This window comes from Oncorhynchus keta, chromosome 12 (assembly GCF_023373465.1).
Source record: "Oncorhynchus keta strain PuntledgeMale-10-30-2019 chromosome 12, Oket_V2, whole genome shotgun sequence".
Classification (NCBI taxonomy): Eukaryota; Metazoa; Chordata; class Actinopteri; order Salmoniformes; family Salmonidae; genus Oncorhynchus; species Oncorhynchus keta.
Window position 1 is genome coordinate 4,042,501 of NC_068432.1, and position 27,294 is coordinate 4,069,794.

General features: G+C 43.2%; 2 protein-coding genes across 3 annotated transcripts in view; both read left to right on the plus strand.

The window, feature by feature from the left end:
- Nucleotides 1-2,456: 2,456 nt before the first annotated feature.
- Nucleotides 2,457-7,451, plus strand: LOC118390880 (uncharacterized). Its single transcript, XM_035781595.2, has 6 exons — nucleotides 2,457-3,171; nucleotides 3,344-3,416; nucleotides 4,709-5,083; nucleotides 5,188-5,278; nucleotides 5,680-5,813; nucleotides 6,732-7,451. Exons 1-6 carry the CDS (start codon nucleotides 3,082-3,084, stop codon nucleotides 6,896-6,898), a joined length of 930 nt encoding a protein of 309 aa, XP_035637488.1. The 5' UTR covers nucleotides 2,457-3,081; the 3' UTR covers nucleotides 6,899-7,451.
- A 4,743-nt stretch (nucleotides 7,452-12,194) lies between these two features.
- LOC118390881 (SH3 and PX domain-containing protein 2B-like) overlaps nucleotides 12,195-27,294 on the plus strand; it is an 85,269-nt gene continuing 70,169 nt past the window's right edge. Inside the window, exons 1-2 of one of the 2 annotated variants that reach the window (XM_035781596.2) lie at nucleotides 12,195-12,675; nucleotides 20,766-20,846. In XM_035781596.2, coding sequence (XP_035637489.1) covers nucleotides 12,604-12,675; nucleotides 20,766-20,846 — 153 coding nt within the window. In that variant the 5' untranslated portion in view covers nucleotides 12,195-12,603. The remainder of the gene's footprint in view (nucleotides 12,676-20,765; nucleotides 20,847-27,294) is intronic. The other variant, XM_035781597.2, reaches the window with a different exon arrangement.

Consider the following 27,294-nt stretch of genomic DNA (forward strand, 5'->3'; position numbering starts at 1 on the left):
CATTTACAGTGAAACTTTGGAAGCAACACTGCATCATAACTTTAGCAGTCCAATGTTCTTAGAAGGGAGGTAACATAAGTTACCTTGCAGTCTAAATGGATTGATAATCAAATGTTCTTTTAGTAGCTTCTTCAATGTAAAAGCTGTTGAATTTGCCACTCTTAAAGGGGCAGCTGGTGGGGTGAACAGCTAACCGTTGCTGCAGGCTTCATGGACAGGGCAGATATTTCATTTGTTCCTCTGAATGTGTGAGCAGTAGTTTAAATGCTCCTTGGAGTCCCCTGCTGTCATCAAGTGGTAATCAGGGTGACAGACTGACTGAGATGTGTTGCATATGCTTCTATACTGAGCACTGCTCCTCCTCCTTCTCATCTCTCCGCTTGCTGCTCCGCCCTGACTCTCCATCCTCTTCCTCATCAAAGCGCAGGGATGTGGCTTGGCTCTCCTGCTGTGATTCATATTCTCTCCACCTCGCCGATCCGTCATGATCTGCCCCCTCTCCGCTTTGATCCAATACTGATTGACCCGTGTCACATTCACCTTGCCTGCCATGTCAAACAGCTCCCTCTCTTTGCTCCTACAAAAGCCCCTTTGAAATCGGGTACATGTTTTACCCATGCAATTCTCCTGAGAGTTAGAGGTGTGGCCGTGTCGAGCGCAGTGGTCACCTTTCTAGTCAAAGACCGGAGAGATACCTGGCATTCATGTTCATTAAGTGCTCAAAAGCAAACGACTTGTCTTGTCACGTGCTCGGTTCAATTGTCTTTGTGCTGACGTTACAGCAAAATCAAAGTAAAATGTCACAAAGGCCACCTGAGCATAACTCTAAAATGGCACCATTTATCCTTCATGTTATACAAAAGCAGTCAAATATACAGCATTAAACGCACATCACTCAAAATGGTAGGTCTACCTGTTGCTATGGTGAACCATATATTTCGGACTGTGACACAGTATCCAGAGTAAAATGTGACTCATGGAGTATCCGATATTTGTAATTTCTCAGACATGTTTTCCTACTCCCCTGCCCTGGCATCTTCATTATACAAGTGGAAACAATAGCCATAGTTTACAAGGACATCTTTAATCGCCTTCCTCATTTAATTTCACCATGACTAGGAGTCAATCAAACCAGTTAATTTACTGACATAAACAACATTGCTGACGTCTGCATTTTCTTTATTAGATGGGTTTAAATCCAGCCAATATAGAGAGGTGAAGTGTGGGAGGCTTTGGGTCTATTACACCCTTTTCTGAATCAGGCCTTCAACACGGTCCACAGGAGTTCAGGGGTTCAGGGATGCTGAAGGGCATTTGCGAGATGTGATGTCTGTGTTTTGAGAGGCGATCAGTCTTCCTGCAGGTGTCGAGAGCTAGACATGTAACTCGACTTCAGTAGCCTCTCCATGTGGTGTACTGTACACGGAAACCATGTAAGTGGAACACATTAGCCGTGTTACAGTGCCCCCTGATGGACACACCTGGGAAAAACACTCCTCCCGCCGAACTCCTCTCTTCCCTGAGGCAGTCTGCCTGAGCCCCCTCCCCAAGTCCCTCAGATATGTTTACAGATCGACTCGGCCAAGTGGTCATGACTTGGAGCTGTGTTGAGATAGCTGATTCGCACAAAGCAGTGCTCCAATCCATCATGTGCTCCAGCATTTTGTGAGACAGCTCTTTTCCCCAGCTTTGAGAGAAATCAGGCTTTGCCAAGTAGCTGCATAGCTTCTAAAGCGGTGAAATATCACAGTGGTCCTTCTTCATTTTGTCTGCCAGTGGTTTGTGACTCCCACGAAATTGCTTGACCTCAACCTTTACAGGGAACTGTCCCTCTGTGGGTCTTTTCCTTAAAGATTGTTAGGCTTGAATGTCATTTTATGTTGCCCTCCATTTTGTGAAAGGGAGCGGGGAGTCAAGAGAATTAGAATGTATTTCAGGTTCTGGAGCAAGTGGTGCATTGCTGCAACTCGGGGAAGGAGGGAGGGAGGGAGTGTGGGGTAGAGAAGGAAGGGGGAATGCTGCGGACACACTGTTGCTAGGAAACACTTGTAGCTTCTCCTCTTCGCTCCCTGTCTCCTTGAAGAAGCCAGAACAAAGTGACTGAAAGAAGCAGCCAGAGTGAAATGTCACTCGTATCCTCCGAGGAGTTATAGGGAATGTGGCGCATGTACCCAAAAGGCACTCTGAGCCAACATACCCCCATCTCTAATTCCTTGCCGTATGTCTATCAGCATAATCCCCCGAACAGATATTTGATTATCAAAGCCGCCCGGCTGAAAAGGCTCAACTCTCTCTGCCACCAAAACCCCTTTTCTCCCACCACATTAAGATTCAGAGTGTGTCGACACACCACCAGTGGCCTGGTCCAGTCCTATAACTCCCCCAGGGGAGGGAGGGACTGTAACCCAGCTGTACTAGACATAACAGCCTGACTGGTGCTGTGCTGTTGGGCACACTTGGTCATCAAAGAGGCTCCCTACAGATTGCCCATCATGTGCTATGTTCACGTGGCAGCATTTGAATGGTCAAAATAGAGTGGAGTGAATTCATTTTATTGATTGAATGGAGTTGCATTGTGTGCCTGCCGAAAGCTAATTATCTCGTGAACTCGAGAATAATGTTTTTATTTTTTTATTTTATCTTGTTAAGTAAAGCTCTGACAGGCGGGCATGCAGCGGTGAGATGTACTCACGAGACTCAAAGGCTTCCGTCCGTGCTAACGCCGACGTGGCACGGTCACATGTAAAACCGTATTATTGCAGGATAAAACACGTGTTTTGGAGATATGATTACACCGGTACGGCGCTGAAGGAGTAAAGTACTGTTTCGGTTCTGAAGGAGAGCTGAAGATGCTGAGTACGTCGCTGACGCTGATGACGATTTACAATTAATAAAAGTCATAGCGGCAATGGATGCATAGATCTGGTAAGGTTAGCCTGGGTATAGCAGTCCCTTTAGGAGCGGAAACACAGTGAAGAATCGGTCCCTTCAGGAGAGAGAGAGCGAGAGACTGGGTGGATATGTTATTTTAAATGCCAATATCAATATTGACTGTGGTGGAATGTCCTGTGGCCAGGAGGGATGCATACTCAAGACTGGGCTGACCTGGTTTCACACAGTCTTCTCTTTGTGTTGGCCTCACGACACCCACACAACTCCTCCACAGGACTGGTAAGCACTGCACACACTTTACTATCTAGACCAAGCTTTACACGTTTGCCTATAATAAAGTCTCTAATCTATTTGAGAATGTATTCAGTCTTCTATTATGAATCGACTCTTCAAAATCGAATGCTTGCCGAACATTACGTAACAATTCTGGGTCCTATTCTTGTTTTTGTAGGTTTTTGGAGTGCCCGTCCAAACTGCCAGAATGCTGTTAAGAATCTCCATGATCTCAGCTCTTCTTGCATACTGTAAGTATATTGTCCAGTAGTAAATGCAGGCTACTTTACCAGCCTCCTAGAGCATGCACCATGGAAGAGGGGTTGCAATTTTAAAAGTGGATTTCAGCCAAAACAATAACCACACTCCGTGCCTAGCAACCCCACAACAACAGTGCATGAAGAGAACCATATTAAGTGGCTGTAAATGAATGTCAACAGAATCCACAGGGGGTTGCGTCAGTTTATTGGTGGAATGGCTGTAATTTACGGCGTGATGGAGTGTTCCGTGCAACATTGCATCTAACCCGGGGTGCTAGGCGCTAGCTATCAGAGTGGCTTTGAAGGGCTGGTGAGTAACAGGCAGCATCCCCCCCCACCCCCCCCTCCTTCCACCTTTATTTAACCAGGTAGGCTAGTTGAGAACAAGTTCTCATTTGCAACTGTGACCTGGCCAAGATAAAGCCAAGCAGTTTGACACACACAACGACACAGAGGCACACATGGAATAATCAAACAACACAATCAATAATAATACAGTAGAACAATCTATATGCAGCGTGTGCAAATGAGGTAGGATAAGAGAGGTAAGGGCAATAAATAGGCCACGGTGGCAAAGTAATTACAGGACAGCAATTAAACAAAATAACACTCTTATTAAGGCATTGAAACTATTCAACTGTCTGTCTCAGTAAAATAAGACACTCTACCATGTAAACAGTCGTGTTGTCTAAGTATCTGGAAACAGGGCTCCGCCTGGTTGCATAAAAACTACCAGTGAGTGCTATATAACCTAACAACAAGTCCATGTGGACCAGCATGTGCAGTTAGTTGTGTTTGAGATGTGTGTTCATATCAGGGGCTGCCTGGGTAATCAATTAGTATTGATTTATCTAGAGAATCCAACCCCACTGCATTTCCTCGAGGTTACAATGGTGTCGCGTGTGCCAGAGAGAAATTGCTTTCCGTAAGGCCTGACTATGCCTTAGTGATAAGTAGCTCATTTCAATTACAAGGGCCGGCCTGTGTGTTCAGGCGCCATGACTGATTGGAAATTCATTGTGCAGAGTAATAGAGTTAATGAAGATCTGACACTAGTGTTGAGGCCTGGGTGGGAGGAATGGATGCCGGTCAGAATAAGTACAACCTGCCCATTAACCTCGAAGCTTAGAAGTAAGCGCCTTGTTACGGTTTTACCTGTGGAGGCCCCTGCATGCTTTTTATAGCGTTGTTGCAGGACAAGTTAATTCACCCCCCACCTCTCTCTCTCTCTCTCGCTCTCTCGCTCTCTCTCTCTCTCTCTCTCTCTCTCTCCTACATCCAAGTCCTGCTGTTTGGTTTTGCTCTTGAACGTGAAAAGCAAAGGGATGGAGGGGTGAAGAAGGCCGGAGATGTCATTGAAATAAACAAGGATTTGAAGGTGGGAAAGGACAATAAAGGAAAGAAGAAGAAGGTTGAAGGTGTTGTTGAGGTCAAACGGGATCCAACAGTGAGAAACAACAAGAAGGGAAAGAAGCTGACCCAAAACGAAAAGGTCAAAGGGAAGGAGACAGGAAGTCCAAAAAGGGACAAGGAGTTAAGGAACGACACTGTCTGCTCCAGCATCGGTGGCATCTGCCAACGCAGTTCCTACATCTGTCAGGGGAGGTACCTGAAGAACAAGTGTGCTGCACCTAAGACACACCAGTGCTGTATGCCAGGTGACACACTACTCCATAACACTCTGCTTGGTAGTTCACATTAGGAGTCTTTTGGCTTTCTGCTATGTTCAGTGGTAACACAGTCTCATGTCTTGTCCCTACAGCCGGTGCTTGGAGCGTCCTGTGTGCCGGTCACCATAACAACAGAGTGAGGGGTTGTGACTTGTTTGGCTGTGGGGGCTTCAACTCTAGAAGGTCTCTGACATGGGAGGGGGCCTATTTTATCCTCTTTTGGGGACATTTCACAGAGCTTATCATACCTCTCTGAGCTTGACACTGCTCATGTTTAAACCACAGAAAGATGGGTTACGTCACATTATTGACACTATAGGTTGAAACACACGTCTCAGGCGGCAAGTAGCCTAGCGGTTAAGTTTAAGAGTATTGGGTCAGTAACCGAAAGGTTGCTAGTTTGAATCTCCAAAGCCAACTAGGCGAAAAATCTGTCAATGTGCCCTTGAGCAAGGCACTTAACCCTAATTGCTCCTGTAAGGTACTGTAAGAGCGTCTGCTATATGAGTAACATGTAAATAGGCATGTCTAAATATGCGTTTGCATCAAAGGTTTAAACATATTTTGTATGTTTTCTCTCACAGAGATGATGACAGCCTCCACAAGGCAGTGGATGTGGTGTGTGACGATTACAGCATTGTCAACGCCCCCTTCTCAGGTACCCTGAGGGGGCCAGTGGTGGGTATCCAGTACGATGGCGTTAAACTTACCAACTCCGGTGAGCACTTCATACTGTACAGTATACACTTGTAGCTTCATTGCCGTAGATTTCACATTCAGCGGGGGGAAAAAGAACACAAGAGACTGGTATAACTCAATGATGCTCCTATACCATGACTCTGAGAGCGGGACCTTGAACAGCTCTAACTAATCATTATAACCTTTCTAGACGATCTAGTAGCGTGTAATGGGGCATTAGGTAGGCCTGTGTTCTGTCCAGGCCAGAGGCTGATGTCTCGTTGTGGGGGAAGTAACGAGGGATTTGGAGGGATTAGCCACGCTAGTGGAGGAGGGCTGAGATCCCACTGAACTCCCCTTTGCCTTTGCCACTTGGACCTGGCTGCTTTTGAATTCCCATCAACGGCAGCTGACGCATAATGATCTCCAGTAATGGCCGTCGTTAAGGCCGCAGCCATGCGTCTGCATTAGCCGTGTGCATCCTGGCCTGATAAGCAGCAGCGCGGGAAACGGGTAAACAACATTATTCTGCTCCTCGCTACCTCTAATTGAACCGCAGTATGGGAGGAACACATGTTCTGTCAGACTCTTTCATCTTTGTGCAAACTGTGGCGTGATTGGGCCTCACAGGGAACAAATGAACGATCATCTGATTGCAGTGCAGTGTTGAAGAATGAGGGAATAAGCAGTTTTCCACGGCTTCCTAATGTGTGTTAGTGCCAGTTTGTTTTTGCTATCATGGCAAGAAGATCTGGGACTAAATGGGTATTGTTCATATTACTATTGTTTCACGCTTTATCATAACCAAGGTCTGATGTGCATCACAAGATGGTATTGTCCCACTGAGCTGAAGCCTGGGCAAGTCTTCGGGTCTTCAGGCAAGGTTCCTCATCACGCAAGGGTCGTTCACCGAGTTATCTCCCTTCCATTAACAGTATTTTCTTAATTTGTATGACAGAGTACTGTGTGAAGATCTTCAACATCCGTCCGTACCGCTACATGGGGCCCATCTCTCAGGGAGAGGCCCTGGGTTACCTGCTGCCCCTACAGGAGCGCTTCTCTGGCATCACTTCACACATGGAGCTGCAGATGTGTGACCGTTCCGACCCATCACCATACATCTGAACACTCCTGGGCCACATGTGACAGGCCTCTCTATAGACTGAGGCTGGGGACACAGATACTTTTCTGAACCCCAAATACTGATTTCCCTAATATGTGATGGGGGAAAAAAACTCTATATATATAAACTACAACCATATTTCTCTTGGTATTCGTCTCTATGGTCCTCCCATGTGAGTGAATAGGCCAGGTACAACTGCAATTCTCTTTTGCACCAACAGAGGGCATTAAACAACAAAATGTTCCTCGATGCGGTATTCATAATGTACCACAAGATGATGCTCCATCTCAACACAAACCTCTGTGTTGGGCTGAAAATGTATCACAAAAAAATAGCTCATCCACGCCAGCTTCAATGAAAGTGTGTGTAGGGCCTTCTATTTGGATGGCACTCTTAAGATAACTAAACAAGAAGGCAAACACAGTGGACAAGCAGTACTACAACCCCCTTAATTGTGTGTTTTTTCAGCTAATTTTAACATTTGTTTCTTTCTAAATGTATCTGTGTTTTTCCATACATGAATGTAGTGCATGTTCAATAAAAGGCTATTATAAACTGGTTACTGAAGTAATTAAAGCAGTAAAAACAAATGTTTGTCATACCCCATGGTACACAGTCTCATATACCACAGCTGTCAGCCAATCAGCATTCAGGGCTGGAACCACCCAGTTGATATATGCCAGTATAGAGTGCCCTTCAAACAACTGGATTCACATCAAGATCAGACAGCTCTGTTTGACAGATGCTGGTCTTCTTTTGCTTGAGACGGGAAAGATAGGTAAGATATAGTCCATGTGCTCCTAACAACAACAGACCCGTTCATTGTCAATCCAGACAAAAACATAAATGTGCTCTACTTTCCTCGTGAGCTAATTTCAATGCTGGTAGACAGATGGTAGAGACATCATCATTTCACATTAAGAGCATATTATTCATGGCACCACTCAGATTCAAGGCAAATTATAGAAGTGTTCATGTCAGATTTATCTTGTGGGAAAACGTGCCAAAAGCCATTTGGCCTGTATCACCTGATCTACCTCCTCACGGTACATATCTGAAATGGGACTTTTGAAAGATTTCCAAAACAGAATCTCTATCACTGAGGATGCCAAATCATCAACATCTTTCTCCATTCTATTACCTTCTACAGTTTCATATTTTAGTCAATGCTCTTATCCAGAGTAATTTAAAGGCACAATTGGGGTTGATTCGATTTGATTTGACGTGCCTTGCTCCAGGGAACATCGTCAGATTTTTAACCTAGTCGGCTCGGGATTCAAGCCAGCAACCCTTTCAGTTACTGGCCCACCACTTTTAACCACTAGGCTACCTGCCGCCCAGAGCCAACCCATTATACCTGCATTGTTTTTATGCTCAGCTCAGAGTTATACAGTATGTGTACAGAGTGAAGGAGGTTTCGGACATACACCAAACCCCTGTTGGTGACATCCATGGGCAACAGCTCAGCTGCAGCTTGAGTGAGTAGCAGCAGCTTGTGTGAATTTTGGCTCACCACCACCACAACCTTCAGGGAGGGCTCATCCTCATCACTTGATGTGTCAACTATATTTAATGATGACTGAGGCACAAAGACCAGGCACTGATGTTGAGTAACAGATAAGACCATTGGGTCTTCTACCCCCTGTTGTTGGTCTAGAATTATTGTGGGCATGAGGGAAACTTGCCAGGCATATGTGTGTCATTCTTGAAGTTGTGCCTCTTGGTATACAGTCTTTGGCTGATTCTTGAAGTTGTGCCTCTTGGTATACAGTCTTTGGCTGATTCTTAAGGATATTTATTGATCTTGTTTCACAGTAGATATTACAATGTTTAAATTACAAAATCATATTGAATAATACAGGATACACTGAGTGTACATAACATTAGGGACATCTGCTATTTCCATGACATAGACTACACCTGAATACAGGTGTAAGCTCTGATCCCTTATAGATGTCACTTGCTAAATCCACGTCAATCAGTGTAGATGAAGGGGAGGAGACAGGTAAAAAGAAGGATTTTTAAGCCTTGAGACAATTGAGACGGGGATTGTGTATGTGTGTCATTCAGAGGGTGAATGGGCAAGACAAAATATTGAAGTGCACCAGTTTGTGTCAAGAACTGCAACACTGCTGGGATTTTCACACTCTGGCGAGTCCATGTCATGTTTCGTTCACAGTATATTAAAGGCTAATCACAAAATAACCAGAATGTAAATTAGTTACAATAAAGAGGCAGGTTAGCATTTTTCATCATGAATCTTGTTCTGGTGGCAGCTCTGCAGAGTGGTCACTAGCTGGCACAGCCACAAAGTCATAAAATCTTAATTTAAACCTAACCGAACCTTAACCCTAACATTAACCACACTGCTAACCTTAATGCCTAACCCTCACCTTAAAGTAAGACCAACAAGCTCATTTTAGTTTTCATGAATTATTACGATGTAGCCAATTTTGACTTTGGCCCATCTAGAGAGAAGGGTGTAAATGTGTCCTACAATTTGGGGTGTCCACTTTGTACCTCTATTTTGAAACTAGGAGGCGGGGCACTGCTTTCCCGCAGTTCTGTTAACAACGGCGAGGGCAGGTGATTGGCAGTCTGGAGCGAGGGACACTGAGTGATAGCTAGGACTCCGGTACACAGCAGGAGAGTTCTGGGAAAGATAGCTAGAGAACTAGGATACCGGTAGACAGTGTCCTTCGCCTATTGGGCACCGACCCTATCTTGCACTGACCCTACGCACACTCACTAGACTATATATACACACCATATACACACTCAGTCACACACTAATTTATATGGTTAAGTGTGCCTTGAATTCTAAATAAATCACTGACAGTGTCACCAGCAAAGCACCCCACACCATTACACCTCCTCCTCCATGCTTCACGGTGGGAACCACACATGCGGATCTGTTCACCTACTTTGCGTCTCACAAAGACACAGTGGTTGGAACCAAAAATCTAAATTTTGGACTCAGACCAAAGGACAGATTTAAACCGATCTAATGTCCATTGCTCATATTTCTTGGCCCAAGCAAGTCTCTTCTTATTAGTGGTGTCCTTCAGTAGTGGTTTCTTTGCAGCAAATCGACCATGAAGGCCTGGTTCACGCAGTCTCCTCTGAACAGTTGACGTTGAGCTGTGTCTGTTACTTGAACTCTGTGAGGTGTTAATTTGGGCTACAATTTCTGATGTTGGTAAATCGAATTAACTTGTCCTCTGCAGCAGAGGTAACTCTGTGTCTTCCTTTCCTGTGGCAGTCCTCATGAGATGGTTTTTGCGACTGCACTTGAAGAAACGTTCAAAGTTCGTGAAATGTTCTGCATCGACTGACCTTCATGATGGACTGTCATTTCTCTTTGCTTATTTGAGCTGTTCTTGTCATAAAATGTATTTGGTCTTTTACCAAATAGGGCTATCTTCTGTATACCTACCTTGTCACAACACAACTGAATGGCTCAAACGCATTAAGAAGGAAAGAAATTCCACAAATTAACTTTAAACAAGACACACTTGTTAAATGAAATGCATTCCAGGTGACGACCTCATGAAGCTAGTTGAGAGAATGCCAAGAGTGTGGAAAGCTGTCATCAAGGCAAAGGGTGGCTACTTTGAAGAATCTAAAATATTAAATCTATTTTGATTTGTTTAACACTTTTTGGTGACTACATGATTCCATATGCGTTATTTCATAGTTTTGATGTCTTCACTATTATTCTACAATGTAGAAAACAGTAAAAAATAAATAAAAACCATGGAATGGCACGTGTGCCCAAACTTTTGACTGGTACTGTACAAACACATACACATACACATGACACACACACACACACATACTGACACAACACACACACACACACACACACACACACACACACACACACACACACACACACACACACACACACACACACACACACACACACACACACACACACACACACACACACCCTTTTACACTCATTATTTGCTGTTGCTATTCTGTTCTTTATTTCACTCTTATTATTTTGTATCCTGCCTTCATTTTTTATTTTATTTATTTCACCTTTATTTAACCAGGTAGGCTAGTTGAGAACAAGTTCTCATTTGCAACTGCGACCTGGCCAAGATAAAGCATAGCAGTGTGAACAGACAACACAGAGTTACACATGGAGTAAACAATTTAGCAAGTCAATAACACAGTAGGAAAAAAATGGGCAGTCTATATACAATGTGTGCAAAAGGCATGAGGAGGTAGGCGAATAATACAATTTTGCAGATTAACACTGGTGATAAATGATCAGATGGGCATGTACAGGTAGAGATATTGGTGTGCAAAAGAGCAGAAAAGTAAATAAATAAAAACAGTATAAAAACAGTATGGGAATGAGGTAGGTGAAAAGGGTGAGCTATTTACCAATAGACTATGTACAGCTGCAGCGATCGGTTAGCTGCTCGGATAGCTGATGTTTGAAGTTGGTGAGGGAGATAAAAGTCTCCAACTTCAGCGATTTTGCAATTCGTTCCAGTCACAGGCAGCAGAGTACTGGAACGAAAGGCGGCCAAATGAGGTGTTGGCTTTAGGGATGATCAGTGAGATACACCTGCTGGAGCGCGTGCTACGGATGGGTGTTGCCATCGTGACCAGTGAACTGAGATAAGGCGGAGCTTTACCTAGCATGGACTTGTAGATGACCTGGAGCCAGTGGGTCTGGCGACGAATATGTAGTGAGGGCCAGCCGACTAGAGCATACAAGTCGCAGTGGTGGGTGGTATAAGGTGCTTTAGTGATATCTACCTCATGTAGATATCTACCTCAAATGCCTTGTACCTCTGTAAATTTATCTGGTACTGGTACTTCCTGTATATAGCTCCATCCTTGTGTATTTTATTTTATTCCTCTTGTTATTATTTTTTTATTTTATTTTAAAAACTGCATCGTTGGGAAGAGCTCGCAAGCAAAGTAAAGTCTACACCTGTTGTATTGGGCACATGTGACAAATAATATTTGATGCAATTTTTCCTGCAGTTCTGTTAAGGACGGCGAGGGCATGTGTTGGGCAGGCGTTAGTGAAGGACACTGTGTGCGAGGTAGCAAGCTAGACAGTACACCGGTAGACAGTGTCCTTTGCCCCAGAAAAACTCTGATAATACATTTATTTCAGAGGAAATCCAGAATATCAAAAGGGTCACACAAGCATGAAGATAGCATGCTCCAGGGGGGGCTTAATGCAGGAACAAATGTGATGCTCGATGGGGGCGTTTCTACGGACGCAGCATTGCCCACAAGCAGGAACGCCCGAATTGCTGGCCGCAATCACACACTATTGGATCAAGCAGAAATCGCTCAGTTCTGCCTCCAGGACAAGACTCATCCCAATAAACGTCAACCTGATTTAAAGTGTCGCAGGCAGGGCTGGTCTGTCTGTGGTGGAGGCTTTCCAGTTATCAAATTAGAGTCGGTGAGCTGGGATAGGCTGGGAGTTTGGTTCAGAGAAGTTCGGACATAGCCTACAGCGGGACGGGGCAAGAAGAGTAGCGACTGAATGTGGGACAGGAAATCTGACGTGGACCATCTACGAGAAATAATCGCATTTGTTGCATCCAGCAATCAAGGATCTCACCCGCGTGAATGACAAAGGTTGGGTGGGTAAACTTTGTCATTCGGGTCTGATCGTTCTAAAACCGGGCTGTTGTTTTTAGTGGAAGCGCTGAAAGAGAACATCATGCCAAGGCGGACCGTGCACGAAGTAACAGTTCAAGATGTCCAGAAGAGGAGAAATCCGAACAAACACTATGTGAGTCAACAAGTCATTTTTTTCTATGGTAGAGGACCGACCACATCTGTATATTGTAGGAAAGTACACGCCACAAAACCCTTATTTTCTTCGATTCAATTTCAGTTATAATATTTTTCGTTCGCTGGCTGCTCTGGCCAGGAAAGGTAAAAACAAAGGGAGTATCAAATTACATTTTACCAAAACAGTTGCTGCAAAAAAATATTACAGTGCGACTTTGTTGCATTAATCTAAAGAAAATTAGAATGGAGGATATATATATATATATATATTTCTAGATTTATTTTTTCTTAGACCTGAACACTTGTCAACATCTGGAAATAACGGGGCGTCATGCATGCACTTTCCAGATGCTGGGTGTTATTTTACATACAAATTCAAATATCTTTTAGGCCTATACTAGGCTACTAGTGAAATAATGACAGTAAAGCCTTTTGAACAGTGCTAAGAATGTACACCTGATTATGACTTTATTTTATTTAACTAGGCAAGTCAGTTTAAGAACAAATTCTTATTCACAATGACGGCCTAGGAACAGTGGGTTATAACTGCCTTTTTCAGGGGCAGAAGGGCATGTTTTCACCTTGTCAGCTTGGGGATTCGATCCAGCAACCTTTCAGTTACTGGTCCAAAGCTCTAACCACTAGCCGCACGAACTTGAATAAACATACACATCGCAAGACAAATATGAATAAGTGTGTTTTCCAAAACTGCTGCAACTTGGATGTTATATGACTATTACAGTAAAGTAGAGTAAAATTCTATGCACCTGAGAAAGAACAATGAGGTCAACATGGCGGTTTTGAAAGGAGTGGAGGGCATGATAGGTGTCTGTGTTTAGAGAACCAGATAGACTTTTCCAAACATCCCGAGGACATCGGTCTAATGTCTATTTCAGAATGGTTTGCGAGACAACCAGATATCTTTCCTGAAGTGGAGAATCTGTGCATGACAGTATGATTATTTGGGTTGCCCTACCTACCAGGCCTTTATGCTCTCCTATAGAGGGCTTGCAATTGAGTCACAAACGTATTTATGTCATTTATTTTACCTTTATTTAACTAGGCAAGTACGTTAAGAACTAATTCTTATTTACAATGATGGCCTAACCCGGCCAAAGCCTAACCCGGACGACGCTGGGCCAAATGTGTGCCGCACTGTTGGACTCCTAATCACGGCCGGTTGTGATACAGCCTGGAATCAAACCAGGGTCTGTAGTGGCGCCTCTAGTGCTGAGATGCAGCACCACTCGGGAGCCCAAATCACCTAGCAACCGCACCAGGCGCCATGTTGGAAGACCAGAGTCAGTGTGGTGGAAGTCCTCCTCATCGTCCACATGACTGGCTGTGTTTAACTTCTGGAAGGTTGCCCATTATTTCATTTTTCTAAGGACACAGAAAACGGTTGCAGTGGGAGAACCTATTTAAGTAGGTAAATATATTTTTAACATGATAGCTACAGGAACTTTGTGTGCAGGCTAACTCAAATGAGCTGCTAACATAATGTTTGCTAACTAGCCAAGTGAATTAAATATCACCAGCTAGCTGACATAATATTAGCTAGTTACCTAGCCATCTTGATTTATTTATTGTTGTAACTTGAAATGCATTTGTAGCTAGGTACATTAGCTAGCTAGCTAACAGCCGTGGAAGAGGGTGAAATGATTACTAGCAGTTCCAGCTGTCAGAGAAGAGGGTGTAGTTCACTCTGGATAAGGCAGGTACTGTACCTTTGTGGGAGGATATTGTGAAAAGATTAGTGAGGAAAACTGAGGACAGAGGGCTAGACCAACATAATATTCAGTGCTGTCTAATTTGAGAATAATGCAGCCTGTTTCTTTGTGATGTTTTCTGTCCGCAGATACCCAGTCTGCAGATGAGGTCCCAATGACTGTACCAAGAGAATAAGGGTACATCTTGCATACCATGGATTATATGTGTACCTATGTTAGCAAATTTTGTCAATAAAAATACATTTGAAGTCACACACAATGCATAAACCTATTACAGCTAGGGCAGGCCAACCCTGCTGGGTGTGCAGTGTGCAGGCTTCTGTTCAAGCCCAGCACGAACACACCTGATTCAATTTATCAAACCTAATTAGTTGAAAATCAAGTGTGCTATTGCTGGTCTGCAACAGAAGTCTGTTCACCCAGTAGATCAGGGATCAGTGGAGCGAGTTTGGCCACCTCAGTTATTTTCTTTTTTTTTGTTCACCTAAAATTAAGCTTTAGTAATAGCCTACCTGTTACTAAGATGTCTAACCTTTATGAGTTAGCTTACTTGTATATACTTTGAAATTATATGAACGTGTTGTTTCATTGAAGTGAAGTGTATAACTTAATATAATATTCAATGTTGATTTAATCACAATCCTGGAATAAAGATGGGAAGGGAATCTGTCTGGTTCTGTGTTTTATTCTTGACTGAACCTTTTTGGTTCAGTCATAAGCTCTCCAAATTATTTTTATTTGATTGTCACTCTTTTTCAGGAGATTAGGATATATGTGAATCCATTTTGCAGCTGATAATGACATGCAATGCCAATGCAGCCATAGGCTTACAGTACTACAGTTTTAGCCTTCTGGGCATTTGCAATGCACCCCTTGACATTGTGCATCTGAAGCAGATAATATCCTCACACATCGTTTACATATTGTTCAGTTGAAGTCTGAGGTTTACATACACTTTAGCCAAATACATTTAAACTCAGTTTATCACAATTCCTGACATTTCATCCAAGTAAAAATGAATTCCGCGTCTTAGGTCAGTTAGGATCACCACTTTATTTGAAGAATATGAAATGTCAGAATAATAGTAGAGAATTATTTATTTCAGCTTTTATTTCTTTCATCACATTCCTAGTGGGTCAGAAGTTTACATACACTGAATTAGTATTTGGTAGCATTGCCTTTAAATTGTTGAACTTGGGTCAAACGTTTCAGGTAGCCTTCCACAAGCTTCCCACAATAAGTTGGGTGAATTTTGGCCCATTCCTCATGACAGAGCTGTTGTAACGGAGTCAGGTTTGTAGGCCTCCTTGCTCTCACACGCTTTTTCAGTTCTTCCCACACATTTTCTATAGGATTGAGGTCAGGGCTTTGTGATGGCCACTCCAATACCTTGACTTTGTTGTCCTTAAGCAATTTGCCACAACTTTGGAAGTATGCTTGGGGTCATTGTCCATTTGGAAGACCCATTTGTGACCAAGCTTTAAATTCCTGACTGATGTCTTGTGATGTTGCTTCAATATATCCACATAATTCCCCTTCCTCATGATGCCATTTATTTTGTGAAGTCACCAGTCAGTCCTGCAGCAAAGCACCCTCACAACATGATGCTGCCACCCCGTGCTTCATGGTTGGGATGGTGTTCTTCAGCTTGCAAGCATCCCCCTTTTTCCTCCAAACATAACTATGTTCATTATGGCCAAACAGTTCTATTTTTGTTTCATCAGACCAGAGGACATTTTTCCAAAAGTAAAGTCTTTGTCCCCATCTGCAGTTGCAAACCATAGTCTGTTTTTTTATTGGCGGTTTTGGAGCAGTGGCTTCTTCCTTGCTGAGCGGATTTCAGGTTATGTCGATGTAGGACTCGTTTTACTGTGGATATAGATACTTTTGTACCTGTTTCCTTCAGCATCTTCACAAGGCCCTTGCTGTGGTTATGTGATTGAGTTGCACTTTTCTCACTTTTCTCACTCCTTCCTGAGCGGTATGACGGCTACGTGGTCCCATGGTGTTTATACCTGCGTACTAATGTTTTTACAGATGAATGTGGTACCTTCAGGCATTTGGAAGTTGCTCCCAAGGATGAACCAGACTTGTGGAGGTCTACATTGTTTTCTGAGGTCTTGGCTGATTTCTTTTGATTTTCCCATGATGTTAAGCTCACCATACCTTCTCTGCTATGCAATCTGGTTTCAGAGCTGGTCATGGGTGCACCTCAGCCACGCTCAAGTTCCTAAAAGATATCTTAACCGCCATCGATAAGAAACATTACTGTGCAGCCGTATTCATTGATCTGGCCAAGGCTTTCGACTCTGTCAATCACCACATCCTCATCGGCAGACTCGACAGCCTTGGTTTCTCAAATGATTGCCTCGCCTGGTTCACCAACTACTTCTCTGATAGAGTTCAGTGTGTCAAATCGGAGGGTCTGTTGCCCGGACCTCTGGCAGTCTCTATGGGGGTGCCACAGGGTTCAATTCTTGGACCGACTCTCTTCTCTGTATACATCAATGATGGGGCTCTTGCTGCTGGTGAGTCTCTGATCCACCTCTACTCCGACGACACCATTCTGTATACTTTTGACCCTTCTTTGGACACTGTGTTAACAACCCTCCAGGCAAGCTTCAATGCCGTACAACTCTCCTTCCGTGGCCTCCAATTGCTCTTAAATAAAAGTAAAACAAAATGCATGCTCTTCAACCGATCGCTGCCTGCACCTGCCCGCCTGTCCAACATCACTGCTCTGGACGGCTCTGACTTAGAATACGTGGACAACTACAAATACCTAGGTGTCTGGTTAGACTGTAAACTCTCCTTCCAGACCCACATCAAACATCTCCAATCCAAAGTTAAATCTAGAATTTCGCAAACAAAGCATCCTTTACTCATGCTGCCAAACATACCCTTATAAAACTGACCATCCTACCGATCCTCGACTTCGGCGATGTCATTTACAAAATAGCCTCCAATACCCTACTCAACAAATTGGATGCAGTCTATCACAGTGCAATCCATTTTGTCACCAAAGCCCCATATGCTACCCACCATTGCGACCTGTACACTCTCGTTGGCTGGCCCTCACTTCATACTCGTCGCCAAACCCACTGGCTCCATGTCATCTACAAGACCCTGCTAGGTAAAGTCCCCCCTTATCTCAGCTCGCTGGTCACCATAGCATCACATAGCATTCTCAACTTGCCTACCTGGTTAAATAAAGGTGAAATAAAAATAAAATAAAAGCAGACACACTGAGTTTGAAGGTAGGCTTTGAAATACATCCACAGGTGCACCTCCAATTGACTCAAATGATGTCAATCAGAATCTTCTTAAGCCAATTTTCTGGAATTTTCCAAGCTGTTTAAAGGCACAGTCAACTTTGTGTATGTAAACTTCTGACCCACTGGAATTGTCATACAGTGAAATAATCTGTCTGTAAACAACTGTTGAGAAAATTACTTTTGTCATGCACAAAGTAGATGTCCTAACCGACTTGCCAAAACTATAGTTTGTTAACAAGACATTTGTGGAGTGGTTGAAAAACGAGTTTTAATGACTCCAACATAAGTGTATGTAAATTTCCGACCTCAACTGTATGTTCTCAATTTTTAAAAACGACACCAGTAGACTGTTTGAAACGTACACACAACTACTACTACCAAGTTCAATGCCCGATACTTTTCTCCCAGAAGGTCTGACTGGCACTTGGAGGAGCCACTGTGTTTGTTGAAGATGGTTTGGCTAAGACTAGCACAACAATAACATTGTCAATGCTAAATGTGTATAAATTGTACAATTTAAATAAGTTAGTCTATTAGAAATACATTTTATTCAATGAGACAAGGCAAAGCAGAGATCACACACAATACTTTTCATTGCACCATTATTAATGTCCAGCATGTTTACAATGTCATAAACAATAGTCTTTTACATGTTTTACCAAATTAAATGTTATATATTCATACGGTTTAAGGGGGCATTTCTGGCATGACGACAAGGTGAAGGTGCTCTCTTGTAAAAGATCTGGGTGTAGCTGGTGCAGAGGAGTCAGGTGCAGGACAGCAGAGATGAGTAACAAAAAGTAACTTTACTCAAAATTACCTAATACATGTAGTAATACCAAGCCCACACAATAGGACCGAAATACATAAAACAAACACACACAAAAACCATGGGGAAAACAAAGGGATAAATAATGAACATGTAATTGGGGAATTGAAACCAGAAAAAAGTAGCTTCCCCAAAACTTGAATCTCATTGACACATGCTAATAGCTAGACTACACGCTATCTATCCAGCTAGATCATGTTGGATAATTTAGTCTTGCTGTTAACACCTGGTTGACAAACCGCTAAACTAAACTATAAATCAATCAGACTTACCAGTGATGAAATGATCGGAGCAGGTCCTGTACTGACAGCTGTCTGAGTGCACGTCTGGACAGTCAAAAAGGTTTCTTCGGTTTTCTGTCAGTTCTTGAGTCTTATCTCCTTGGTGTTTCATGATTGCGTGTTATCTGTAAAAAACCTGTTGTCTTTCCTATCTTGTTGCATCTTGATGCACAGAAATTGACTGTGGTGATGAATCAACTTGCTGCCACTCAGCAGTTGTTGTCGAAAGAATTGATGCGGTGGTCTTCCAACATGGCCGCCACAGTAAAAGTCAACTGGCAACCCTCTATAGGCTACAAACACTGGGGTAGAAAACCATGGCCTTCGGCATGGGTATTTGTTAACCAGGAAGCATACTACTCACTCGTCTATTCCTAAGGTCATTGTCAGCTCAGAGTACACAAGCCATTGATGGAATGTTTGAACAAGGGAGGCGCTTCTGCACACTTCTGTCTGGGATAGAGAGCAGAAGCAGAATGTGTCGTTTGAGACTGTTTGGCCCATTTGCGTTTAGTCCTGACTACGACTTTTTGTGGTGCAAGCTTAACTCCTACAAATGGGCGTTAGGCCTACTACAAAGTCCCTGAGCCATCAGAAAGATATTGAGAATACCTTGTGTGCACATTGCACAACGTGACGAAGCATGCCTACACGATACAGTATTCTACTTTCTGATGGTGCTGTGATCAGTGCATCACAACACTGTTTCCATCGCTGTATCCAAGCCACCTCAGCCTTTTCTGTTTTGAATTATCTCTAATGCACAGTGAAAGGGTTAGGAGCTGAGCGTGGGCTGAGGCAGATGGAGGAATGTTTTTCCTATTTAAAAAACCACTCCTCAGTCCTCCTAGGAGATATGGGGTGTGAGTATTGGTTGTACGGCGATAATGATGACTAGTTACATAATACTAACATGCCAATACACAGTGAGCATCGTGAGGTGCAGGATATAAAGTTCTTGAGCTCCTGTGTCTGCTCCATCTGCTGTGTTTACTGGTTCACTGGTCGTGTGCCATGCGTTGAGTCCTGCATTGAGCTTCGTCCACAGCCTTGGTCTCCTACAGGGAAGGCAGGGGGAAAAGGACAGGCCGAGCTGGCCCATCCTGGGACAGAGGCCAACAGAAGCACTCAGCCAGACATAATCACTGGAGAGTTTACGTCCGATCACCTCCCAGCCTCTCTTTCGCTCTTCCTCTTTAAAAAAAAAAGTGTTTGTTGTGCTTGTATGCCAGCCAGCACCAGCAGGCCATTATTTGATGACGACAGTCGACAGGCTGCAAGATGTTTTATTTTTTATTCACGGTCTAGTTCGTACTTTGATCTTTACACAGGGTTGTTTTCATTGATGTCACAAGCGGAATACCCAAGCCTCTAGTATTTCATTGCACCCCTAAAGGGAAGGTATAGATGTAAATAAAGAAAAAGACAGACGGGATCGGTCAGTTGGCTGTTTTTGACTATGAAAACTTCCGGTATTTAGCAATGTAATACAATGTTCTGCTGTCTCACAGTGGTGGTATGTCACATGTCCGTGCATCCTTTGTAAGACTAGACTTCAATAGTGTTAGCCCAATATGCGTGAGTAGTAGGCATGATCATTTCCTATTTCATCGGAAATTATGATCTTAAGGTGTGGGAAGTGAGTTCAGAAGGATATCCCTTCTGTGTCTGTGGACAAGACAGACATCACACTAACTTACCACACAATGAACCAGCTCTATTTACTCAAATGTCATCTTCCCTCGAAACCCAGTCATTGTGGACTATTGTGTGGCAAAGGAATTAGAAAATAAATCTTGGGATTTTACCAATTCCTTACAGAGATGATTACACTGTTATTGTTGTTACTATGACAAGAGCATAAATACATGCCAATTGGTATGGATCCTGGTCGTTACACCAACCTGGTATGGCTCTGTAGGGAAAAAAAAGGTTGAAAGATAACACCCTTTTTTATTTAATTTTATTTTTAGGTTTACATCATCAAAGTGTCCTGGTCTGATGGCAGCACTGAGGTCATCTTCAGGCGCTACAGCAAGTTCTTCGACCTGCAGGTGAGCTGGGAACTGTTATGGGAAAACCACTGTGCACACCTTGTAGTACAATCGTAGTTTCACACTAAATAGCCGTGTCTCAAATGGCACCCTATTCCCTGTAGTCCACTACTTTCTACCAGGGACCACAGATGAAAATGAGCTATCTAGTTAAATCTGGTGCAATGGCTTTGTTGTACATTGTCCCTGACAAATAACAAAATCAATAAATAATGCCTCTAAGGGCTAAAATACCATTGTACTATGCCATCGTACAGGTGTACCAATAGGAATACAGTGTTAGTGTCTGGGTCATTGAAACATGTGACTTGGTTTGGTCATTTATATGAGTCGATTCTGAAAATGAACTAATTCAATAGAGCCTGGAGAAGCTAAATGTGGATTCCAACAGATAACCACAAAAATCTTTATTTCAGACGAGAACGTCACACAGGCCGTTTATTGCATGTGGAGGGAATTTCATCAGAGTTCCAGTTCCTTTTTCTGTGGCCATCTGTGTTAAATAGATCATCCAATACTGACAAATGCTATTTCTTCTCATAACAAATTAATTATTATGTCACTATTAACTACTTACAAATAATATAATATATAAAAGCATGATACATCATGGTTTGGTAAGGCTATGAAGTATAAGACTACAAACAGTTAGGGCAGAAAGATGACCGTCATCTCTTTCATAATCTACACTGTACAAAATATCCCGTTGTTTTTAAAGGAACTTTACAGTGCCATTTAGGATGTGAACTTGCACAGTAAAGGAGCAATGAGTCATTTCATCTGGCTGTTGCTGCTCCTCTGCAGCAACAGCCAAGTGCACTGACCCACCTGGATGCATCTGTCTGAGAGCCTGCCAAGGCTGGTGTCAGTAGGGACATAAAACCAATGAGATGGCCCGGGCTGGAAAAGTGCCTCCCACTGTGGAACACATCACCTGGCTGCTTCAGTATTCTCTGGTATTGTAAAGCATCAATGGAAAAATAGTTTCTCTGGTTTCACAATAAGGCACCCATTATTTTGGAAACTATTATCCCCCCCCACACACACACACACTGTTCCTCTTTTCCTTCCACTGTCTCTCGCTGGGTCATCATCCCTCACTCTTCTGATGTCACTGCTGCCTACCCTGCTGTCCATCCTGGAGACAACCATTGTTGAATATGAAAGGTTGAGATGAACAGATCGGGCTGGCAAAAAAAAATGAAAGATGACATGGTCATACAGGCTGTCTCGTGCATCACATCCCATCAATAGTGGCAAATGCTGTGTGAACCAGACCTCAGCAGAAAATAGTTGTATTTTGTAGTTTATTTGAAAATACCAACTTTTCAAATACTTGAGGTAGTCGAATAGAGGTTATATAGAGTTATTTAAAAGGCAACTATTTTCTTTGATATTCAAATGCAGGTATTAAAAGAACAAATAATATTTGAAGGTATATGCCAGTTATTTGAAATCAAAAATATTTATTTGATGAAGAACCAAAAACTATAACAGTTAGTTGAATTTGTCTAAATATACTCTGAGTATACAAAACATTAGGAAGACCTGCACTTTCCATGACAGACTGACCAGGTGAAAGCTATGATCCCTTGTTAATGTCACCTGTTAAATCAACTTCAATCAGTGTAGCCTACCAGACGATCTAAATCACTTTTATGCTCGTTTCGAGGCAAACAACACTGAGGCATGCATGAGAACATCAGCTGTTCCGGACAACTGTGTGATCACGCTCTCCGTAGCTGACGTGAGTAAGACCTTTAAACAGGTCAACATACACAAGGCTGCGGGGCCAGACGGATTACCAGGACGAGTGCTCCGGGCATGTGCTGACCAACTGGCAGGTGTCTTCACTGACATTTTCAACATGTCCCTTATTGAATCTGTAATACCAACATGCTTCAAGCAGACCAGCATAGTCCCTGTGCCCAAGAACACAAAGGCAACCTGCCTAAATGACTACAGATCCGTAGCACTCACGTCCATAGCCATGAAGTGCTTTGAAAGGCTGGTAATGGCTCACATCAACACCTTTATCCCAGAAACCCTAGACCCACTCCAATTTGCATACCTCCCAAACAGATCCACAGATGATGCAATCTCTATTGCACTCCACACTGCCCTTTCCCACCTGGACAAAAGGAACACCTATGTGAGAATGCTGTTCATTGACTACAGCTCTGCGTTCAACACCATAGTACCCTCAAAGCTCATCACTAAGCTAAGGATCCTGGGACTAAACACCTCCCTCTGCAACTGGATCCTGGACTTCCTGACAGGCTGCCCCCAGGTGGTGAGGGTAGATAGCAACACATCTGCCACGCTGATCCTCAACACTGGAGCTCCCCAGGGGTGCGTGCTCAGTCTCCTCCTGTACTCCCTTTTCACCCACGACTGCATGGCCAGGCGCGACTCCAACACCATCATTAAGTTTGCTGACGACACAACAGTGGTAGGCCTAGTCACCGACAACGACGAGACAGCCTATAGGGAGGAGGTCAGAGACCTGGCCGGGTGGTGCCAGAATAATAACCTATCCCTCAATGTAACCAAGACAAAGGAGATGATTGTGGACTACAGGAAAAGGAGCACCGAACACGTCCCCATTCTCATCGACGGGGCTGTAGTGGAGCAGGTTGAGAGCTTCAAATTCCTTGGTGTCCACATCAACAGCAAACTAGATTGGTCCAAACACACCAAGACAGTCGTGAAGAGGGCACGACAAAGCCTATTCCCCCTCAGGAAACTAAAAAGATTTGGCATGGGTCCTGAGATCCTCAAAAGGTTCTACAGCTGCAGCATCACTGCCTGGTACGGCAATTGCTCGGCCTCCGACCGCAAGGCACTTCAGAGGGTAGTGCGTACGGCCCAGTACATCACTGGGGCAAAGCTGCCTGCCATTCAGGACCTCTAATAATATAATAATAATATATGCCATTTAGCAGACGCTTTTATCCAAAGCGACTTACAGTCATGTGTGCATACATTCTACGTATGGGTGGTCCCGGGAATCGAACCCACTACCCTGGCGTTACAAGCGCCATGCTCTACCAACTGAGCTACAGAAGGATCACTCTACACCAGGCAGTGTCAGAGGAAGGCCCTAAAAATTGTCAAAGACCCCAGTCACCCCAGTCATAGACTGTTCTCTCTACTGCTGCATGGCAAGCAGTACCGGAGTGCCAAGTCTAGGACAAAAGGCTTCTCAACAGTTTTTACCCCCAAGCCATAAGACCAATGGTTACCCGGAATATTTGCATTGTGTGCGCCCCCCCCCCAACCCCGCTTTTACGCTGCTGCTACTCTCTGTTTATCTTATATGCATAGTCACTTTAACTATACATTAATGTACATACTACCTCAATTGGCCCGACCAACCAGTGCTCCCGCACATTGGCTAACCGGGCTATCTGCATTGTGTCCCACCACCCGTCAACCCCTCTTTTTACGCTACTGCTACTGTCTGTTCATCATACTGTATATGCACAGTCACTTTAACGATACCTACATCTACATACTATCTCAATAAGCCTGACTAACAGGTGTCTGTAAATAGCCTTGCTACTCTTTTTTCAAATGTCTTTCTACTGTCGTTTTATTTCTTTACTTACCCACACACACACACACACACACACACACACACACACACACACACACACACACACACACACACACACACACACACACACACACACACACACACACACTTTTTTGGCACCATTAGTTAGAGCCTGTAAGTAAGCATTTCACTGTAAGGTTTACACCTGTTGTATTTGGCGCACGTGACAAATAAACTTTGATTTGATGAAGGGGAGGAGAAAGGTTAAATAATGATTTTTAAGCCTTGAGACAATTGAGACAAGAATTGTGTATGTGTGTCATTCAGATGGTGAATGGGCAAGACAAAAGATTTAAGTGGTTTTGAAAGGGGTATGGTAGTAGGTGCCAGGCACACTGGTTTGAGTGTTTTAAGAACTGCAATGCAGCTGAGATTTTCACGCTCAACAGTTTCCCACCCAAAGGATATTCAGCCAACTTGACACACCTGTGGGAGGCATTGGAGTCAACATGGGTCAGCATCCCTGTGGAACACATTCGACACCTTGTAGAGTCCATGCCCCGACGAATTGAGGCTGTTCTGAGGCCAAAAGGGGAGGAGAATGTCTGTTGAAGCTTGTGATATTTTTAATACAACATTGGTGATTTACATAAGGTTACCGTGTCCGCTTCCGCTGGTAAAATCAATGCCATTACCTTTTGGTCGGTATTAAATATCCCTATTTGTGCTGACTGAAATTGTCATATTGGCACACATTTTAAGGACACACCTCAAATATTTCCACCCCTCCCACCTCAGCGCAAGCGAGCTGGTAAATTGCCGAACCTAGCGTAAGGGGTGGAAAATGCCAGTGCGCCAGTTTTTACATGACGAAATTGCAAATGAATGTGCTTTTGACTCTTGCACCTCCTTAGCGCCAGCTGAAAATAGAGCCCTGAGACATTGAGGGAAGACAAAGACAGACTGGTCTTGATGTCTCCTCACATTCCATCTCCATATAACAGTAGGAGTGAGCTACTTTACAGTACCTAACCTAGGGCTGGGCGGTATACCATAATTTACTATATACTGGTATTGATGCAAGGACCGGTTTGGGTTTTTACTTTATCTTGTATAACGGTATTTTAATGTTTGGTTTGTTTAGTGTGTTACACCACTCTGCCTTGTGTAATGTGTTTTTAAAAAAAAATACTTTACTCCGTTTGCTACTGGGGTCTCCATATACACACAACAAGCCCTGCCCCCTGTCACTCAAGGAGAGCAGTTTTTCTCTACTATGAGTCACAACCACTTGCTGTTCACTGGCATGGACAGCCTTTATGGTCAATGCTGCAGATGCAAGAAGATATTGGTGACGATGCTGATTTCCTTGCTTCTTAATATGAATCTGCAATCGTTCTATATTACACCATCAGTTTTTGTATCTTACTGGCTGCAAACACTTAGTTTGTGTCTTCTTAGCAAGTTGTGGCCAAAATAAATTGTGTTAACTGCCAATGCTAATTTCTAGTTAGCTGGATAGGTAGCTAAATGTACTTAGTCTGAGCAAAGGTAGCTAGCTAATACACCCTGATACAAGTGCTTGTGTACAGTAGGCCTACATCAGTAGGTTGTTTGTGCAATGGTATATTCTAAATCAGAGAGGAATAGGCAAAGCATTAATATTTCAGCTACATCAAAGCTAGCTACATCAGGTAAGAGAAAATAAGCTCTGCATGTTTACTCCTCTCTAATTACTAATGCAGAGTTGGTCTTTCCTTGAAGCCAGAACCTTTGTGTAAACCAGTGTTTCCCAACTCCAGTCCTCGAGTACCCCCAACAGCACACATTTTTGTTGTAGCCTCAGAGAAGCACACCTGATTTAACTTGTCAACTAATCTTCAAGCCCTCTAAACTCTAAAGCCATTTTCGACTAGATACAAACTCCCATTCCTATGCATAGGTGTGATGTATAGCTGATACTTTGCTACTTTCTCCCAGAATCTCACAGCTGTCACATATTTTCCACATGCGGTAATGGAGCAACAAAACCTTTTAAAAGTGGAAACAGCACAGTCCTCGGTTGAGATCATGGGGCTGCCTGTTGTGAGCAGCATTTTGCACAAAAGCTAAACATGCCCCTACTCTCTGGCACACTAAGATGCTGGACTCTGCAATAAATTGCATCCCATGCTATTATTTTTAATCTGGAAACAATTAGATATAACATATGCCTAGACTTAAAAATGCTGAACGGAAGATATCTGGGTCTTTAAATACAGTACATAGCAGTACTGTGTACTATGGAAATGAAACATTTTAAATGTAAGTGTAAATTCGGCAGTTGTGGATTGAGTGGTTTTCAATTCTGGAATGCTTTGGAAAGGGGGACAAAATCCATGTGGAAGACTTAATAAGTTAGCATAATAATATATACATATCTAAAGCACTTCAAATGATACATTTTCTGATATAATATAAAAGACAATACGTAAGAAATTCAATAGCGCAGGGATGATCAACTATATTCAGCCAGGGGAAGATTTATTCTTGAGCGGATGGACGGGGGGCTGGAACTTAAATAATTACAAATAATTAATAGACAAAGAATTGACTGCAAAGAAGCCCAAAATGATTTGACTTGAACAATAATTACAAACCTTGAAACAGATTTTCAATTGAAAATCACCTGGAGCTGATTTCCTGGTTGTAAAAAAAACAGGAAATCAGCCCCAAGTGACTTTCAATTGGACATTTTTTACAGTCTTATCTCCAACAATGAAAATACAATAAGAAAAAAAAATTGTTCAGAAGACTTGGTGGGCAAATGACAACACCCACGGGGCAGAGGTGGGTAGAGTACCACAAATCTGTACTTAAATAAAAGTAGTCCTTTTAAGAAACTACTCA